General features: G+C 42.4%; 1 protein-coding gene across 1 annotated transcript in view; it reads left to right on the forward strand.

Moving 5' to 3' along the window:
- Nucleotides 1-9,358: 9,358 nt before the first annotated feature.
- LOC306979179 (uncharacterized protein) overlaps nt 9,359-21,346 on the forward strand; it is a gene marked incomplete at its 3' end in the record, with an annotated part of 32,640 nt that continues 20,652 nt past the window's right edge. Inside the window, exon 1 of the mRNA XM_079578034.1 lies at nt 9,359-9,691. Within this exon, the coding sequence (XP_079434160.1) occupies nt 9,393-9,691 (299 nt within the window). The 5' untranslated portion in view covers nt 9,359-9,392. The remainder of the gene's footprint in view (nt 9,692-21,346) is intronic.

The raw sequence follows: 21,346 nt of genomic DNA on the forward strand, positions 1-21,346 counted from the left end.
GCAGACAGCTGGATATATTAATTGATTGTGCATGTTTCAAGTGAAGATATTAGCTGTTTTGCATGATAACAATCACTATAGGTAGTTGATTTTAAATCCGATTCCACATGAGTCATGACAAAGCAGCGTGAAGGAGGCGCTCAACTCTCTCCCCCCTCCCCTCCCCGCTCTGTCGCTCAGTCCACAGGTGCAGCGTAGATCAACTTGAGATCAACTCGTAGTCCGTTTGTTTTTCATAATGCACAGAATATCGGGAGATATTTCACGCCACAGAGACCAGGCTAAGAGAAGAACATGTCCTCCGCACAGGGAGATGATTTTCCGAAGGGAAATACACCGAGAGCGATAGAAATAATGCAATAAACGCAGCGGTGCTACTTCTAAAGCTAATCCAGTAGCATAACGGAGCGGAAATACGTCATAGCCAGACCATCTAAAGGCCACATAAACTCGAACACCGGTGTCTGAAACAAGCGCACGGTTTCGACGAGGCTCGAGACAAATCAAAATAATAAAGCTTCAAAAGTAACTTCCCCCCTGTTGTTTTGAGTCCTGAACTGAGCCGACGCTGATTTTGTAGAAACTTGCGCTAACGTTGCTAAATGCTAAGCTCGCGTTAGCCGTTAGCATCACATTAGCATCAGGTGTAGCTTCAGCAGAAACAGCCGAGAGACGTGAAAGATGAAACTTACTGTAAATAAGAGTTACTGGAGGAGAAGCGTCAGGAAGTCACAAAAAGCACTGATGATGATGATGTTGTGGAGCTGGAGAAGCGTCTGTGCGTCAGACAGACAGAGCAACACACCGGAGTAACTTCACGTCTGTTAGAAACAAAAAGTTCAGGTCTTTCAGTCCGCCATGTTGGATCTCACGCATGCGCCGAGTCTCGCGGTACTTGTCATTACAACACATTTTTTTGGTTTTGGGGGTTTTTTATTAACAATTTCCAAATACAAAATCTCGTCGAGGCACAAAATACGAGTAAAATGAAGGGTGACTTTACAGAGATGTAAGGCACAACAATAAAAAATAAATAAAATAAAAGGTATTTGGACATGTCAGATACTATTTTCTTAGTGGAGCTGGACTTAAGTCTTAATGAGGAAAAATACAGTTTGAAATCATTCATAAAGTGATTGAAACAGGGGTGAGTTTCTCCATTTACAATAATGTATGTGGTATTTTTGCAAGGAGGAAAACAGTATCAACAATATCAGAGACTTTTCTAACCCTTCAAAAAAATGTAAAATATATTCACATTTAAAATTGGGGATATTCAAGATTTAAGAGATTAGAGCCAATCTCTATTATCATAGGATTGATCCTGTGTCAGTGTTTCTTCATAAAAGATTTAAATTTGACTTGGTCGGTTGTGCCTTCTGTATTTTCCCTGCAGAAACCTCAGAGCATCTGTTCTTCTTGTGTCCAATAACGAGTGGTTTCTGGAGTGATGTTAGAGATCGGCTCTAATCTCTTAAAATCTTGAATGTCCCCAATTTTAAATGTGAATATGTTTTATATTTTTTTGAAGGTTTAGAAAATTCTGTCATGATGTTGTTAAAGGAATAGGCCACCGTTTTTCCATACTGAGATATGTTCTTCCCTGAGCTTTGACGAGTTCTTTAGGACCTGTCTGATCTTCCCCCGTGCCTTCAGTCACGTAAACACAGCGCAGACGGCGTTAGCATTTAGCCTCTCCCTCTCTCCTCTATAGCTCCAAAACAGGTCAAGATAGAAGCTACCAAGCTCTTCCACGTTTCTGGATTTTAACCCTAAAAATCCCAGTTTCAAAACATAAGGCTGAAAAAATGTATTTACAAAAAAAGAGACAAAAGTGGGATTAGAGTTTTAATGATACAATGCAGAGAGCAGGGCCTTGTATGCGTCAAAGATCCATCCATCCATTTTCTTCCGCTTTATCCGGGGCCGGGTCGCGGGGGCAGCGTCTCAGCAGAGATGCCCAGACTTCCCGATCCACACACACCTCCTCCAGCTGTTCTGACCCCGAGGACACACCAGGCCAGCTCGGAGACATAGTCCCATCACCGTGTCCTGGGCCTTCCACGAGGCCTTGTCCCACTAGGACATGCCTGGAACACCTCCCGCGGGAGGCGACCAGGAGGCATCCGAAACAGATGCCCGAGCCACCTCAGCTGCTCCTTTCGACGTGAAGGAGCAGCGACTCTACTCCGAGCTCCTCACGGGTAACTGAACTCCTCACCCGATCTCGGAGGGTGCGCCCAGCCACCCTGCGAAGGAAACTCATTTCGGCCGCTTGTATTCGCGATCTTGTCCTTTCGGTCATGACCCAAATCTCATGACCATAGGTGAGGATCACATGACCATAGGTGAGGGTGGGAACGAAGATCGATCGGTAAATCGAGAGCTTTGCCCTGACTCAGCTCCCTCTTCACCACGACAGACCGATACAGCGACCGCATCACTGCTGACGCCGCACCGATCCGTCTGTCCATCTCACGCTCCATCCGTCCCTCACTCGTGAACAAGACCCCGAGATACTTGAACTCCTCCACTTGAGGTAAGGACTCCCCAACGACCCGTAGAGGGGAAGGAGAACCATGGCCTCAGATTTGGAGGAGCTGATCCTCATCCCGGCCGCTACACACTCGGCTGCAAACCGCCCCAGAGCAGCTGAAGGTCCTGGTTCGTTGAAGCCATCAGAACAACATCGTCCACAAACAGCAGAGATGAGACTCTGAGGCTCCCAAACCGGACGCCCTCCGGCCCCTGGCTGCGCCGAGAAACTCTGTCCATAAAAGTTATGAACAGAACCGGTGACAAAGGGCAGCCCTGGCGGAGACCAACACGCACCGGGAACAGGTCTGACTTACTGCCGGCAATGCGAACCAAGCTCCTGCTGCTCATACAGGGAACGGACTCTCCAGGAGTTTGGATCCGGAACCCAAGCTGTGCGTGGAGGTGAGCTCGACTATATCTCGCCGGGATCTCTCAACCTCCCGCACAAGCTCAGGCTCCTCCCCCCTAGTGAGGTGACGTTCCATGTCCCGAACGCCAGAAGCTGCACCTGCCTTTGACCCCACCCAGTCCTCACCCGCCCCCTCCCTCTGCGGGTGGTGAGTCCACAGGTTCACCTCCTCTCGCACTCAGGGCTCGGTCTGTGGAGGCTCATGTGGGACTTGAGCTTAGACTTTTCAGCAAACGCTCTGGCACAGACTGTACAGCTGTAAGGTTTCTCCCCTGTGTGTGTCCTCATGTGTGCATCGAGCGTACCTTTAAGAGCAAAGGTTTTGTCACAGACTAAACAACTGAAAGGTTTTTCCCCGTGTGTTTTTTCCTGTGATAAACCAGAGAGTAGTTATGTGTGAACATTTTTCCTTACAGTCTGAGCAGCTGAAGGGCTTCTCTCCCGTGTGTGTCCTCATGTGTGAATCCAGGTAACCTTTTCTGGTGAACATTTTCTCGCAAACTGAGCAGCTGTAAGGTTTTTCCCCAGTGTGTGTCCTCACATGTGAAGTGAGGTGACATTTCTGGGTGAATGTTTTCCCACAGACTGAGCAGCTGTAAGGCTTCTCTCCGGTGTGTGTCCTCACGTGTGAATGTAGATCACCTTTATTGGCAAAGCTTTTCTCACAGAGAGAACAGCTGAATGGCTTCTCTCCTGTGTGTATCCTTTTGTGCTTCACGAGGTGACCTTTTTGGGCAAATGCAACGTTACAGACGGGACAGCTGTAAGGTTTCTCTCCTGTGTGGACTCTGATGTGTCTTTCCAAATCCTGTTTACTCCCGAATGTCTTTTGACAAAACGGGCACTGGTGCTTCTTCCTCTCAGCTCCGGACGTCTCTCTGTTTATAACACTCGTCTGTGGTTCAGTCTCTTTTTTGCTGCTTTTGTCTCTGCTCTGGACTCGGGTGTCGTCGTCCGCAGGTGCAGGTGAGCAGCTGAATGTTTCCCAGTCGTCGTCATTGTCAGTGTCAGACGAGAGCTCAGTGTGTCCCTCATGTGTCTCTGAGCTGATGTCGTCTCCCTGCGCTTCCTCTCGGTGCTCAGTTTGTCTTTGCTGGAGCAGTGAGGACTCTTCAGTCTTCACACAGACAGACCTGGACTCTGGGACGGACCTGAAAAAGGATTTACATATAAATATATTTAAAACCAGTCAGTTTGTGTGACGTGTTTAACCTTTTACCGCCCGCCTGAACCAAATGCATTCTGTCTCTTTGGCCGTTATATAGGCCTGTGTAACACCTCATTTGAAAGCTAAGACCCACAAAACTGATCTTTTTCCTCGCGTTGTTGCTGTGTTGTGTCACCTTTAGTATGTTTTTTAATTCTTTTTTTTGTCACATTTTTGTTGAATTTTTGATGATTTTTTGTCACTTTTTTGTTGCGTTTACATCCGTGTTTCTTCTCATTTTTTGTGGCTGTTTTGGTGCTTTTGTCCCAAGAAGCTTTTTGATTAGGGTAAAGCCAAACCGGGGGAAATGGGATCCGTTCAGGTGGGAGTTAAGAGGTTAAAGGGGCGGGGCCTACACTGGCAGCTGCTCCTCCTCCTGTTTAACGCTCTGCTCCTCTTCCTCCTCTTTAATCCTCAGAGTCTCTGTGAGTTCCTGCTTCAGCTCAGGGTCAGGACTCTCTGGGATCTGGACTTTCCCTCTGACCAGCTCCATCTTCAGCGTTTGTCTGTGAGACATTACTACAAACTCACAAACAGGTGGACACGGCTTCAGCCTAAACAGAGAAAACAAAGACATTCGTGAGTGAGTAAGAGCTTGTAACTTAAAGGAATAGGCCACCGTTTTTACATAGTGAGATATGTTCTTACCTAACCTTAGCCGAGTTAATATATCCCCGTCTGGTCTTTGTCCGTGCGCTCTGTCACGCAAACAGAGCACATACGCAGCCTCTCCCACATGTCATACCAGGAGTAGTTTGGCATCCGCACAGTAAAGTGAAGATTACTGCGCGGATTTTGAACTACTCCTGGTATTATTACGCCTTACAATATAGTCCCCCCTTTTATCCGCTTAGAAAATCCACATTGTTTAATTGTGTGTAATTATACTTTGTAGTGGAACACTTCACGTAACCATATTTAAATAGGGAAAACGTGGAAGAGCTTGGTAGCTTCTATCTTGACCTGTTTTGGAGCTATAGAGGAGAGAGGGAGGGGCTAAATGCTAACGCCGTCTGCGCTGTGTTTACGTGACTGAAGATCAGACAGGTCCTAAAGAACTCGTCACAGCTCAGGTAAGAACATAGCTCAGCATGTAAAAACGGTGGCCTGTTCCTTTAAGATCAGCCTTTGTTGATCTCACAAAGGAGGAATTCACCTGGAGAACAGACCACAGGGTTTCTACAGGAGCACAAAGTCAGATTTAGTGCTTTTTATGGCCATTTTAAGGCACAAATACGATATTTTAAACACCACAAGTGTAGAAGTCAGTGCATGTTTTATTTCTGAGGCAAGAGGGAAACACGTGTTATTCAAAGGCAAATCTGATGCAATGAGAAACTTTGGAGTAAAACTTCAGCCAAACCTGCAGCTGAAAGTGTGTTTTGTTCCATAGTTTTTGTATTTATTGCCAGTGTGATGTTTCTGAATGACATTTAAGGCCTTCACTTTGGCTCAGTCCTGTTTTATGTCTCACTAATATAAATAGCAACAAAGGTGTTTGTTCTGTAAGTACGTTCAGATTAATGTGGATGTATTAGACGTGACAAGTGTCAGTGATGGTTATTTCAATCAATAATCAATAACGGTTTGACAGAAGCTGAAGCTAACAAACAGCCGATCAGCACGAGATCATAACAACATCACACGTCACGATTAACTCCAACAGCGAAGCCACGCGCACTTTAAAAAGTCATAAACACTTTTGAATGAGTTTAGCCTCATGACTCACTCGGACCATGGCCGGAGTCCCCACTGTCCCAGAGCTCAGCGCGTTAGCCGCGTTAGCCACAGGATGTCCTGCTCCGGAACGGCCGCTAGAGGTCAGTGTCGACCACAGGAGAGGAGCGTTTACCTCAGCGCATGCGCGAAATGTCCCGATCCTGTTTCGCCGACACTGCCCGAAAAGTCACGTTTTGTGGTGATGAAGGGATGAAATGAAATGAAATGAAATGAAATGAAATGAAATAAATAAAATAAAATACACAAAATTAATAAAATAAAATAAAATAAAATAAAATAAAATAAAATAAAATAAAATAAAATAAAATAAAATAAAACAGAATAAAATAAAATAAAATAAAATAAAATATAAATTTAAATTAATATATAATTAAAATAAAATAAAATAAAATAAAATAAAATAAAATAAAATAAAATAAATAAATATATAAATAAAACAAAACAAAATAAAACAAAACAGAATAAAATAAAATAAAATATAAATTAAAATAAATATATAATTAAAATAAAATAAAATAAAATAAAATAAAATAAAATAAAATAAAATAAAATAAAATAAAAATAAAATAAAATAAAATAAAATAAAATAAAATAAAATAAAATAAAATAAAATAAAATAAAATAAAATAAATATATAAATAAAATAAAATAAAATAACTGTACTGGAGCTCATTTTTAGAAACAATATGACATAATATTACATATAAATTTTAAGTCACTCTTAAAAACACGCCTCTTTACATTGGCTTTTAACACGAGCTGAGTTGATCATTCCATGTTGTTCTTTTGTACTGTGTGTATGTATATATATATATTTGTCTCGCACTGAAACATGTACAGCACTTTGGGCAGTGTCAACTGTATTTTAAATGTGCTTTATAAATAAACTTTGACCTTGACCTTGATAAATGAAAACAGTAATAGTTTCGCTCTTCAGCCCAGTTCATCCTGTTTGAAATCTGCATTTTCTCATTACAAATAAAGCGGAAAATTCACTGAGCAGATTTTATGTGGATAAACAAATGTGCCGTCATGTGCTCTGGTAAAGATGATCCTTTCCAGGTTAAACAGTTCAAACGGGGATGAAAACAAAATGAAAGAGCGACAAAAACATGAGTAAAAAGTGATGAAAACATGACAAAAAAGCAAAGAAAAATAATCAATCAAAAAGCAACAAAAACAATAAAAACACGACAAAAAAACCTACGAAAACACGTTTAAAACAAGCTTTAAAATGTGACATAAATGTGGCGACAAAAAAAGTTCTGATCAGTTTTGTAGGTCTTAGCTTTCAAATGAGACGTTACTCTGGCCTATGGCTGCACAGTGTCAGGTCAGTTAAGAGTTAGTCTACACGTGCTTTTGTGTTTGTTTCAATGTCAAATATTTCGGCTCTGAGTGAATGAAGCGGTTCTGTTTCCTCTGAAGGATTATCATTATTTTATTATTAAAACACTCCAGATGTGTGAGGCCACGTGTGTATCACGGGTCCAGCTGCGGAGGCATCATCACCATCATCACGTCTGCTTCCAGAGCGCGTGGAGCTTCAGTTCCATCTGCTCTCGTGCTCTCATGTTGTAAGATAGTTTGGTTTGGAGGATCTGGCAACCCCGCGGCTCCATCACCAGCTCCGCATAAACAACTCGACACTCGCCGCGTTCCCCGTCCCGGCTTCACTTCTGTGTTTCTCACCGATATTAAGATATTTTATACATCATTTAACTCCGTCTACAGTAAGTTTAACCGTTTGTTTCTCTCGGCGTCGGCTCTGTTTCTGCTGCGGCTAAATCCAGATGCTAATGTGATGCTAACGGCTAACACACGGTTAGCATTTAGCAAAACAACCGCAGCAGCGCGAGGTTTAACGGCCTGGACCAGGTTTCTACTCAAGAACATCCGCTCAGTTTGAAGCTTAAAATAAAAGGAGAAACATTGACTTGAATCTGACTTTGAAATGTTTGACTTGTAGAAACGAGCTCGTTGTGAACAGAGTAAACCTGAGGCGAGGCCTGTGTCAGGGGCGCTCACCCTGAAAGTGTCAGGCCAAATGTGTAGAATCAAATATCCACAATTAAATGTATTATGTTCTGCTATAATATATGTTCACACCGCCTATAGTGCAGGGGCAGGCAACGTCAGGCCCGGGGGCCAAATCCGGCCCTCCTGCACAGAACCTCTGGCCCCCAAGATGAATTTGCTCACACACCTGCCAAAGTCGGGGGAAGATGAGCCACTTTTTGCTTTGGTGGTTATTGTGTAGAAACAGTATAATATAAATACAAAATGTTGCTGTTTACATGTGTTTTTAACCTCTTACTCCCACCTGAACTGAGCACATTTTTGGCTTTACCCAAACCTCAAAGCTTCTTAAAAAAAGAAAGCATCAAAGCGACATAAATACAACAAAAGAATGACTAAAACAGGCCAGAAAAGCAACAATAAAACAACAGAAAAGTGACTAAAGAGCGAGAAAAAAGGGCAAAAACACTTACTTAAACTTACTTAAAAACCCACAATAAAAACTTCAAAGACGCGTCAAAAATTTGACAAAAGAGCGGCAACAACGCAACAAAAAGCTACTGTTAGTTTTGCAGGCCTTAGCTTTCAAATGAGGCACTGCACCTGTTGCTTTGCAGCTTTTAGATTTGGGTAAAGCCGAATTGGAGGTAAAAAAAACCCCAAAATCTAGGAAAAACATCCCATATAATGTAAAACATTGGCAATTGCAGAAAATTGGCTTCAGTGGTTCGGCCCTCGGTGATTTGGTGATGATGAAAATCGGCCGTTCACCTCACAAACCTGCTATAGTGCATTATGACACAAACCCGCCTCATATTCACAGGCAGACGGCAGAAACAGAAGGTGAATGAACACGGCCATTGATCCAGTGTTACCGCCATGATGTAAACGCTGTTCTCCCAGTGATGCAGCTGAATTATAGTTGGTAAAGATAAGATAATACTTTATTGATCTCACAATGGAGAAATTCCCTTGTTACAGTCGGCGTTCAAGAAGATCACTCAGAGTTGTGCAAAAACAGACAGGAAAATGTGCAACCAGTTAAATAGAATAAAAACGAGGTTTCCCATGTACAACAAGCAGCAGAAATACAACAATAGGTGAACGACAACAATAAAAATAGGATAAAAACTAGAACAGGTCATATAAGTAAAATGTCGGGGTGTAAAGTTACAGTCCTAGTGCAGGATGTCAATAAGTGATGCTGGTACAGGGAATAAAGTGCAGCTGATACAGAGATTATTGCACATGTTACTTTAAATGTTACTAAAAGCAGATCCAAAGCCCAGGAGACCAGGTTCCGGCCACAAACAGATATTCAGAGTTTCTGGAAGGACCAAAGGCACAGAATTTAAGCTCCGCAGTAATATGCAGTAACTGGATCACATGAGACGTGTGGTCAGAGCTGAACCTCATTGTTTCCTCTGTCGTCTCTGTTTAGGCTGACGTCGTCTCCACCTGTTTGTGACCTTGTAAGAAATGTCTCGCGGCCAAATACTGAGAGCTCTGGTGAACGAGCGTCTGGCGGCGGCGGCTGAAGACATATTTGTGCTGATTGAGAGGACGATCGCGGAGTATGAGGAGGAACTGTGTCGCTACAAAGAGAAGCACCAGAGGAAACAGCAGCTCCTGGACAAGGTTCAGAAAGTTCAACTGATCAGAGGCAACGTCCCAACGAGTCCTGGCCCCGAGCTGAGCCAGGACATCACAGAGACTCTGAGGACTAAAGAGGAGCCGGAGGAGCAGAGCGTCAAACAGGAGGAGGAGCAGCTGCCAGTGTAGGCTCCGCCCCTTTAAACACGTCACACAAACTGACACTGATTATAATTATATTTATATTTGAATCCTTTTTCAGGTCTGTCCCGGAGTCCAGTGCCGCCTGTGTGAAGACGGAAGAGTCCTCACTGCTCCAGCAAAGACAAACTGAGGGAGAGGACGTCAGCTCAGAGCCACATTTCCACTCAGAGCCTGACGGACACGCCGAGCACTTGGCTGACACTGACAATGACGACGACTGGGAACGTTTTCCAGCTGCGAAAAGCCCAGGCGCCTTCCTCAAATACACGTCTTCCCCTGAGTCCAGTGTCCACCGTTCATGCACGTCAGGAGCCGACAGAGGAGCCGAGAGGAAGTACCAGTGCTCGTTCTGTAACAAGAGGTTAGGGTCTAAGCAGGATCTAGTGCGACACATCAGAGTTCACACCGGAGAGAAACCTCACAGCTGCACTCTCTGTAAGAAAACATTTGCCAGGAAATATACGCTCGATTTTCACATGAGAACACACACGGGAGAGAAACCTTACAACTGTTCCATCTGTCACAAGACTTATACCAATAAAAGTAATCTAAACATGCACATGAAAAAGCACACGGATGATAAAACTTACAGCTGTTCAATTTGTCACGCAACTTTTACCAATAAAACTAATTTAAATTCACACATTGGAACACACGGGATGGAAACCTTCCAGCTGTACAGTCTGTAAAGAAGCGTTGGTCCTTAAACACGTTAAAAAACACACGAGGTTTAGCGGGAGTGCAATAGTTTTGTCTGACTTTGTTTTGAATATCTGTTTGTAAATATTAAATGAAATACTTATTAACTGATATGTATTGTGAATAAGAATTAAGTAAATATACAGTGTTGCTTTTGGATTCAGTTTGTCATAAGGTTAATGTTCTTTTGTCCCATCGATTTTCCTTTAAAAATGCAGATGTTTTACAGTTTTCAAATAGTACAAATGTTTTCAGCTCTATAGACCCTTTAACTGCTGACATCATCAGTGACATCATCTGGAGGCAGGAAGTGATCAAGAGAAATAACATTAAACTAAAACTAGCAAATATAAGTGTAAAACTGTAACAAAAAAATGTGGTCTTGTTGTGGCTTAAGGTGCAAGACCAAGAGGAACGACATTTGAGACGATAAAAAAAGGTTTATTTGATATTTCCATAAACAGTTAAACATTTGTTTATCGTTGCCATGACAGCAGCTCCAATGGAAATAGACAGGAATCTAACTTCCTGCCTCCAGCTAAGCCCGGAATGTTTACAAACAATTAAAGGGTCTATAGGTTTTTGGATACATTAGTTTATATTTTCAGTGAGCAAAGGCGCCTGAAAATAGTGTCCGATTTGCTTCAAAATGGTGTCATTCGTTTGTGCTTCGTTTGTGCGCACTTCGTTTTTGAGGCATTGATCGTTGATTGGTAATTGGCTCGGGTCTTGGTCCTGGTCTGATCTTGTTCAGGTCTTGGTCTGGTCTTGGTTTGGTTCTTAGGCCCTGTCCGCACAAAGTCAAGCTGAGGACCAAACGCAAAGATATTTTATCAGTCCAGTGTATCGTCCATACGAGCCCAGTGTTTGGGCGTCTGTGAACAAACATTTTCCAAACTAGGTTCCAGTGGAAAGATCTCAAAACACCGTTTATGCGGCGCCATTGTTACGACGTCTCCGCAACTTTTACTAAAACGATGACATCACAGCTCCAGAGTCTGTGATCCATAATCTACTGACCTGATAATGAGTTTTCCTCATGGATCTGTGATGGTTTGACTCCGCCCCTCTTTGCTCCACTGCCGTCCACAAGCCACAGGTGACGAGTAGAAAAACACGAGTCAGTCTGTGTTTTTGGACTGAGTAAAAGGGTCCGGTCCATGACAGGTTTTTCTGCTTTAGTCCCGTTACGTCTGAAGAATAAACTCTCCTCCTCGTCTCTTCTGTGGATCCTAAATCCTTGAATCAGTTTAATTTTCACTGTTTACATTCCACATAAGTTTACTGCATATGCGCCCTCTACATCATCTGTGTTAGCGTCACAGCGCCTCACACAGGCCTGGAGGATGAACTGCGCCGTTTTCACAGACCTGAGTCGACCCATGTGGACGCTCACATTTACTGAGCTCCTTCAGGCTCACACAGAAAGTTTCTGAAAACATAAGTGTTTTGTCTTCGTGTGGATATAGCCTTAGTCTTGATCTTAGTTCGGGTCTAGGTTTGGGTTTTGGTCTGGTCTTAGTTCGGGTCTTGGTTCGGGTCTTTGAAAAGTTGAAAACTGCTGAAAATCAGGAAAAAGACGTAAGTTTAATAAAAGATAAAGAACATGAAAACCAATGATTGATGGAGGATTCACAGTCAATCAATACCTCAAAAACGAAGTGCACAAACGAAGCACAAACGAATGCCACCATTTTGAAGCAAATCGGACACTATGGGGGGCCCATAGTATTTATCGTCTAAAATATCTTATGTAATTCGGTCAAACAGAGATTTTTCTACATTTCACATCATTTTAAAGTGAACTGTATTATTAAACGTAATCCTAGATCTTAAAAAAAATATATGTTTTCTTAACCTCTTACCACCCGCCTAAACCAAATGCATTGTGTCCTCTTTTGGCTGTGTAACACCTCATTTGAAAGCTAAGACCCAAAACTGAGCTCTTTCCTGGCGCTGTTGCTGTGTTGTGTCACCTTTTGTATGTTTTGTTTTTGTGAAATTTTTGTTGAATTTTTGTTACTTTTAAAAAAAAATGTCACATTTTTGTTGAATATTTGTCATTTTTGTGTTGAATTTTTGTCACATTTTTTTTTAAAATTTTTGTCACATTTTTGTTGAATTTTTGTCACATTTTTGTTGAATTTTTGTCACTTTTTTGTTGAATTTTTGTCACATTTTTGTTGTGTTTCCATCCTTGTTTTCTTCTCATTTTTTGTGGCTGTTTTGGTGCTTTTTTCCCCAAGAAGCTTTTTGATTAGGGTAAAGCCAAACTGGAGAAAATGGGGTCCGTTCAGGTGGGAGTTAAGAGGTTAATTTCCAGTCTTTTTGTCGTTTACTGAATAATTTCACTTCTTGACCCAAAACTTCACCAATTCTTCACCTCATCGGTCGACGCTGGTGAAACACTTTTTACAATTACTGTAAATCTCATTGAAATTAGGTCAAACTTTCTTTTTCATCACAGTTTGGTCAAAAGTCTATTATGTAATACATTTTCCTGAAGTATTTACCGTTAGCCCGTGTGTTGTGCTGCGTTGAACCGAATGACATGGTGTAGTTTTAACATAATACAGCAAAAAACATAACCAGAGTGATCACAGTTAAACATGCAGGAGATTCAAGTGTAAAACAGACAGAATATTTTATATGTATATTTGATAAACAATAAGCAGCTGTGTTGTTCAGATATCAGTGAATCAGCCCTGACGATCACACTTCAATACTATAAACATTTTAAAGCTGCTCTAAGTGATCCCGTTTGCATTACCAATAAGCTCCACTGGAGGGCGTTTTCCTCACAAAGCAAAGCAGCACCGGAGGAGAGGCTGAGGCGTTCGAGGGCTGTTTACTGCGCTGGAAACTTGGTTCAAAATGGAATTATTTTATAAAAGTGACAGACTTTCATGAAAGTTGCAGGTTAGCAAATAAATGTAAATCTCAAAATATTGACTTTGTACAGATGTTCTTTATGTGGATGAATGTGAGTTTCACACAAGATTATTGAGATTTCCGTAGCTCATTGAATGCATCAGAGCAGCCAGTGTTATAAACAGTGGCTGCGTCCCCGAAACGAGCATATTGGTCAAAGCTCTTACGCCAAACCGGATGTGCGTCAGCGTCCGCCATGACAAGAAGCTTCCGAATTGGTCTGTCAGTTAGGAAGTAGGAAAAGGAGCCTCGATGCTAACTATCATAGCCACTTAAGCATAGGGGCCTCTGATGTGAACTATCATAGCCACTTTAGCATAGGGACCTCTGGTGCTAACTATCATAGCCACTTTAGCATAGGGACCTCTGGTGCTAACTGTCATAGCCACTTTAGCATAGGGACCTCTGGTGCTAACTGTCATAGCCACTTTAGCATAGGGACCTCTGATGCTAACTATCACTATTACCGGGGCTTTTATTAGAAACTATAGCAGTAGAAATATTCCCCATGTTAGGAATTTGTCTCATACTGGTGTAAATGAAAACTCACGTGCAGGAAGTAACAAACGGGAACCCGGGCCGAGGGGGACGCTGCGGAGGAGCTGATCCCAGCGTAACTTTGATACAGATTTAGCCACTTTTCAAACCTCCTGCGACGATATTTGGAAACAGGGCAAACACATGTTGTGTGACCCTCCAGGGTTTTAATAAAGTCTCCATCGCGTCTTCAAAGCACGTCCAGCTGCTCCGTGTGCAGGTCAGTCCCGCCTCAAAATAACTCCTCCCATCAGCGCGAGCGTCTCGTCTTCTCTCGGGTCAGTCTCATGATGGATCACAAACACAAACGCTCCGTCTAAACTCGCCTTTTACACGAGATAACAACAAATAATCCGGTCCGGTAAAAACGAAACAGAAACCTGCAGTGATACTGATGTCAAAGCTCCGCTAACAGCAACGAAACACTTCCTGTTGTCCCGACAAAATAAAAGGCGTCAATGTTCCAGCCGCTGGGAGAGGGTTTGAAATGTTACTTAATAAATGAACCTAATATTTTAGGTGCAAATGGACACAAATCTCGTTTTTCTTCGTTTTCCTGGTCGTCCGTTTTGCTCAAATAGAAATAAAGGCCTGTCTCTCTAAGTGTGGCCTGGTTCCAATAAAGGCCTGGTCCTAGATGCCCTTGAGTAAATAAAGGCCCTGGCCTATATTAGAGCATTTACGGTAATTACCTGAGACATGTTTTTAATCATTAATTCCCATCTTGATTTCGTCAGGTTTGAACCAAATCAAGCCGAAGTTTTAAATAGTGCAGATTTTCCCCTTTGAACTCCATGATGTTATAACTTACTATAACCAACTATAACTTACTATCGTCCTTATGGTTTTGACATTATTTCAACTGTTATTTACAAAAACGAATCTCAAAAACTGAGGTTTGTCCAAGTACAGTCGCCACATCAACATCTGCGCATGCGCGACATGTTGTGCGCACGTCCGGACATGCGCAGTTTGACATTCGTGATTCAGGTCGGGTAACGACACCAGGCAAACGTGTTTGTAACAAAGCGGGACATTGTGCGGGTAAGTTAATACGTTTAATTTATCCCACGTGACCTATGGGGTCATTTCGCGCCTTTATTAGGGGCTGTTGTCGCTGCTTAACTTTATAAACATGTTTGATGACGTTTTAATCGCTCGGAAGTCGCGGCTAATCAGCTGTTAGCATCACAGGAGAGGCTGATGTTTCTGAGATACGTCCACGGTGAGTCTGAATAAAAGTAAATATACTTCAGTTGATCGTAGGTCAAACTATAATTATATATAAACACCCTGGAGTCCCTCAAACGGATCATTACACGGTGTTAAGATGATCAGTGGTCCAGAGGGAGATGAAGATGACCCTGAGGAGCAGAAGTGCAGCTGATGATGAAGATATAACTTATGTGATCGTTACTTTCGATCAATGTCTGTGCAATTTATCCGAATTTAATCGAAATTGGAGTCTCAATAATCGTCCTGGGATTGAGAATGGTCTGGTGAACAGCCTTTTCTCTGGTGAAGCAGGACCTAGTTTGGAGACAAAGGTTCTGGTGAGTTAAATGAGCATCTGTCATTATGAAGGTTTGCAGAAAAGATCCGCTAAGGTGGATTTATTTCTATTGTGACAAAAATAATCAGAAATAAATGATCGTTTCATGTCCAGGGCTTTCGTTGGCAAAATGTCAGGAACTGAGTAAATAAAGTCGTAGAATCAGCGAAAACAATGTTGACGAACAGAGCTGTGCTTAAAGTGCAGACTCTGTTTTCAAACAGGAAACAAAAGAATCATTCTTATATATTTACTGACTTGTTCATTACGTTTCCCACAGTGACATGTTTACTATCCAATATCTCGCTGTATTAAAGGAAATATCTCGGATCAGGAACATGTTACACCTACAAACATGTGTCGTTTACTTTGTTTATAGGCGGCGTTCACGATTTAGAATGTGATGATGTCATAATGTCAGGGGGAGGGCGGAGCCAAAACAACTCTATGGGAGAAATACCGTTTTTGTAAGAAATCTCCAAGACGAAAAATGACATGTTTTTCCTCATCAGTATTTGATCGTTTTCGGATTCACAAACCTGTGATATTATTTTTTTGTCTGAAAGTCCTTTCTATTGGACAACATCACGCTCATGTTTTCGCATATTGTCGCCACTTGTTGACGTTTTTCTGAGATAATAATTGGACATTAGTTCATATGTGCCGACAGAGGAGACAATGAACTGTGTGACCGTTTTTGTTTCATGTGGATTCCTCCAGTAATGACTGAGATATGAGCCGAAAAACAAAGACATAAACATATGCATCTTGTCAGTTACCACAGTTACCATAGTTACCGTCAGTTGCTCCGCCTCAATGTTAAACTACAGGTTCTTTAGAAGGTGGTGATGTCACGTGAGCGCCGCCTGTTTCCTGCGTTGTTGTTTTGCTGCTCGGGGCAGATGAGAAAAATCCTCCCAATCTAAACCTCAGCGTTTATGAATTAATTAGCCGATAAACGTCACACGTTTGCCCCAAAAAACTCCAGTGGGCGCAAGAAGTTTGCACCCACTTTTTTATAATGGGCCGATTACAGAGGACTGAGCTGAGCACGGATCATCTCAGGAGGACAAAGCAAATCAGCTTCGTGTTGTCGCCGAGAGGATTTTGTCCAACGATGGACTTTTGACCAGTTTCTTTGTAAGAAGTCTCGTCTATGATGCGAAACCAGCTCGTCTGCTTTAGTCACTGCTTCATTATGGAAACGCTGGAGGGACGATGTCTCCGAGCTCGGGGTCAGAACAGCTGGAGGAGGTCGGGGTCAGAACAGCTGGAGGAGGTCGGGGTCAGAACAGCTGGAGGAGGTCGGGGTCCCCCCATTTCACTCATTTCATGCATTAATTTATTTGAATGGGACAGTGCATATTAATGAACAGACAACTAGTGCTGTAAATGTGCCGGATTTAGCTCAAGGCTAATTTCCATCCGCAGTCCCATAAAAAACAAGACAAGAACATACAAAATATATATATATATATATGTGTATATATGTGTATATATATATATATATACACATAAGCCACAACACACAGCAGTGCATTACAGACAAAACTGGCAAGGACAACAACTACACAATACATGAAGTGCATCTCTTTCATAGGCCACTCCCCTCGTCCCGCCCACTCACACACCTGTACCTGCTAATATTTAAAATATGTTCCTGCCTAATGCCTCTTAATAGTCACACCTTTGTTGGCAGAAAAGCCGTTCTTTCAGTCGTCTCTTTAATGAGACGTAGGTGCTGCCACAGACTCCGTCTCCCTTAAATTCCCTCAATCTCACACTTTAAATAAGCAACAGGAATATTTTGATTGTCACGTCTGAAGCAAAACAAACGAGGTTCAGTTAAGTTGATTCTCCTGGAATAATCTCATCAGGAAACACAACAACAGCTGAAGTAATAAGTACTAAAAGTTAAAATGGTTAAAGTTGTTAGTTTTGCTGCTGCATTATAGGAAATGGAGTGAAGAGAGAAGAGTGAGAGTCTCGGCTCACGGATGTTGGAGCTGAATCCCATTGTCGTCTCTGTTTTCTCTGTTTAGGCTGAAGCTTCACCACCTGTTGAAGATGGAGCTGGTCAGAGGGAACGTCCAGGTCCCATCAGAGAGTCCTGGCCCCGAGCAGGACCTCACAGAGACTCTGAGGATTAAAGAGGAGCCGGAGGAACCGAGCGTCAAACAGGAGGAGGAGCAGCTGCCAGTGTAGGCTCCGCCCCTTTAAACACGTCACACAAACTGACTCTGGTTTTAAATATATTTATATGTAAATCCTTTTTCAGGTCTGTCCCAGAGTCCAGGTCTGTCTGTGTGAAGACTGAAGAGTCCTCACTGCTCCAGCAAAGACAAACTGAGCACCGAGAGGAAACTGAGGGAGAGGACATCAGCTCAGAGACACATGAGGGACACACTGAGCTCTCGTCTGACACTGACAATGACGACGACTGGGAACCGCCCAGCTTTCCGACTGCAAAAAGCACCGGTCTGTTCCCCAAATACACGTCTGCACCTCAGGCCAGCGCTGGAGATGAGAAAGGGCAAAGGTCAGAGGCGGAGAGGGAGAAGCACTGGTGCCATTTTTGTAAAAGGAAATCATTCACGGGTAAAAGTGGCCTTCGTGCACATTTAAGAACTCACACAGGAGAGAAGCCTTACAGCTGTACAGTCTGTGAGAAAACGTTCAACCAGAAATGTCATCTGGAGTCACATATAAGGACCCACACCAGAGAGAGACCTTACAGCTGTACGGCCTGTGAGAAATCCTTCACCCAAAAAGGTGCTTTAGATTATCACATGAGGACACACACGGGAGAGAAACCCTACAGCTGTACAGTCTGTGAGAAAACCTTTGCCCAGAAAGTTCATCTCGATTATCACATGAAAACGCACACAGGGGAGAAACCTTACAGCTGTTTGATCTGTAAAAAGACTTTTATCCAAATTTCTAAACTAAATTTGCACACGAGGACTCACACGGGAGAGAAACCTTACAGCTGCACGATCTGTTACAAGACTTTCAGGGATAAAAGTAATCTGAATCTGCACACGAGGACGCACACAGGAGAGAGACCTTACAGCTGCACTTTATGTGAGAAGAACTTTGCACAGAAAAGTCATCTGGAATCACACATCAGGGCACACGTCGGAGAGAGACCCTACAGCTGTTCAGTCTGTGCAAAGACTTTCACAGAGAAATCTAAACTGCATCTGCATATGAAAACACACACGGGAGAGAAACCTTACAGCTGTGCGGTCTGTGAGAAGACTTTCACCCACAAGCGTAATCTAAATTATCACATGAGCACACACACAGGAGAGAAACCCTACAGCTGTTCAGTCTGTGAGAGAACCTTTGCCAGACAAGGTACGCTGCATACTCACATGAAGACGCACACGGGGGAGAGACCTTACAGCTGCTCCATTTGTTACAAGACTTTTTCCAAAAAGGTCAGTCTGAATTCACACATGACGACACACGCGGGGGAGGAACCCTACAGCTGTGCAGTCTAACAAAACATCTGCCTCCACATGCTCTGTAGTTTTACCTGTGATTGTGCCACAGTTAAATCTTTAAAAAAAACTACAACTACTACTGAAAACAATGACTTTATGGAGTATTTTTTTACTGCTAAAATATTGTCTTGTGTGTATTTAATAATGCTGATTTATGAAAAAACATCATTAACCCTTTCTACTCTGGGTTTATTGTTTTTGTTCTTAGAGCTTAGATCTTGGCGTTGCAGATTTGAGCCCACTCTGAGTCTCTGTGATTTGACGCTAAATAATGAGCCCTTTGTTTGCTGTAAAAGTCTGAGGCCTCATTGCTCTTCAGTCTTTTCAATTAATATAAATGTGAACTATATTATTTAAAGCAATGAAAAACAAAATCCAAGATCGAAAAATAAACTTTACCGAATTTCAAAAGTTCGAGAGTGTATTAGTGCTTGATATATTTCCTGTTAGACCGTACGGTGTTCGTCCACATGACAGAATGTTTTTATTTATCAAATCACATGAAAAACAGATGTGAACATTGACTTTTTATAATAAAGAAGAATCGACTGTTTATTTCATTTTAAATCTACGTTTTTCTTTCACTGAAACATTTGTGACGAGTCTTTTAAAGAAAGTCGTGTAATTATTGTTTCAAAAGGACTTAAAGTGTTTTGAACTTTGATAAAGGTTCGAGTGTTTTACACGATGAAAACATCTGCCACAGGGAAAGTTTGGGGAGTTTATCATTTCTTTTATAAGTTTTAGAGGAAATCATCTCAAAAAATGTTTTCGGGCTCGTTAGACCGAATGACACTTTAACCCTTTACATCTGTAACGTGTCAGTTTGTGTGAGCATTACTGAAACTACGTTCAAAAAAATCTGTAACATTTATGACTGGAATTGTAGGCTTGATGTCGATGTCACATGACCTTATTTCCTTCTTTTAGTCCATTACATTTGGTACTTCTTCAGTACCTGCTTCAGCCTTCCTCTTCTTTGGGGAGTCTAGAGCCCCAAAAACCACAGCCAAAAGTGAAGCGCTCTGCTCCCACAGGGGGGTCCAAACCGCTCCAGTCCCGGACCACTTCAGCCATGGGGTCTGGAGTGGTTTGCAAACGAGACCGGTTTGGGGGGGAAAGGGAAAGGGGGCGTGTCACCTCTCTCTGATTGGTCAGGCCAATACTCAGCCTGCTTATTCAAAGTTTCTTTCTCTTCACAAGGCTCAAGGTCAGGTTTATTTCTATAGCACATTTACAACAACCACGGCTGCCCAAAGTGCTTCACAACACGAACAGATGATAAAACTATGGATACAAATACAAACAAGGCATAATAAACTTTACGTCAAAATCAATTAAACAAAAAATACAATGGAGAAACAGTGTAACATATTAAAAGGCCTGTGTAAAGAGGTGGGTTTTAAGGGAGGACTTAAAACTGCTTAGAGTCGGGGCCAAACGGATGCTGAGGGGCAGACCGTTCCACAGCCGGGGCAGCAGCGGGAAAAGCTCTGTCTCCTCTGGTTTTCATGTGCGTTTCGGGCACATCCAGAAGGAGCAGGTCAGCTGAGCGAAGTGCTCTGGACGGGGCATGGACAGAGAGTATCTCAGACAGATACAAAGGCGCCATTTAAACATTTAAAAACAATTAAAAGAATCTTCAAATTGATTCTGTGACAGACAGGAAGCCAGTGCAGACGGGCGAGCACAGGTGTGATGTGCTCACGTCGCCTGGTGCCGGTCAGGAAGCGGCCGCTGCGTTTCGGACCATTTGTAGCCTCTTAATGGACTCTGAACGAGTGGTAATGAGTGCATGTGCTGCTTTTTCAAGTTCGTTTAGAGGAATGTAGGATGTACTTTACTTAAAAGGCGCATCTGGAAAAAGCTAGTTTGGATAACTGAACTAATTTGCTTGTGTAGTTTAAAAGATTTGTCCAACATGACGCCCAGATTCCTCACAGATGGACGAACATAAGGAGCAAGTGGGCCAAGCAGATCATGACCGGTTCACAGAAAATATTGGCATTTTTCCCTCTCACAGCCTGGGCCTGATTTTGATGTGAAATCATTCAATTAATGATATATTTTCCCTCATATTTATGTCAGTAATCTAAGTTTTCAAGTTTGATTTGCACAGTTTTCCCATACATTGTTTCTTATTGCCCAAATGAGCGGAGCGAGGCCTCATATCTCCCTCTTTTATTTTAGAATTCACTGTCGAACTAAAAATAATAGGTTTACTCGTTTTGGGCATTGTTTTGGTTTATTTTCTTTTTTCTCAGTAACTGTTGAAACACTGGAGCCTCTGCCCCTCCTCATGTCCACATGTCGCAGATACAAAGGTGTTCTGATGCTGGACTAAAGCTCAGTGACATCAGGCTATTGTTGTTGTTGCCACATGATATATTTGAATGTTTAAAACACAC

This window comes from Gobius niger (assembly GCF_951799975.1).
Source record: "Gobius niger genome assembly, chromosome: 1".
NCBI lineage: Eukaryota > Metazoa > Chordata > Actinopteri > Gobiiformes > Gobiidae > Gobius > Gobius niger.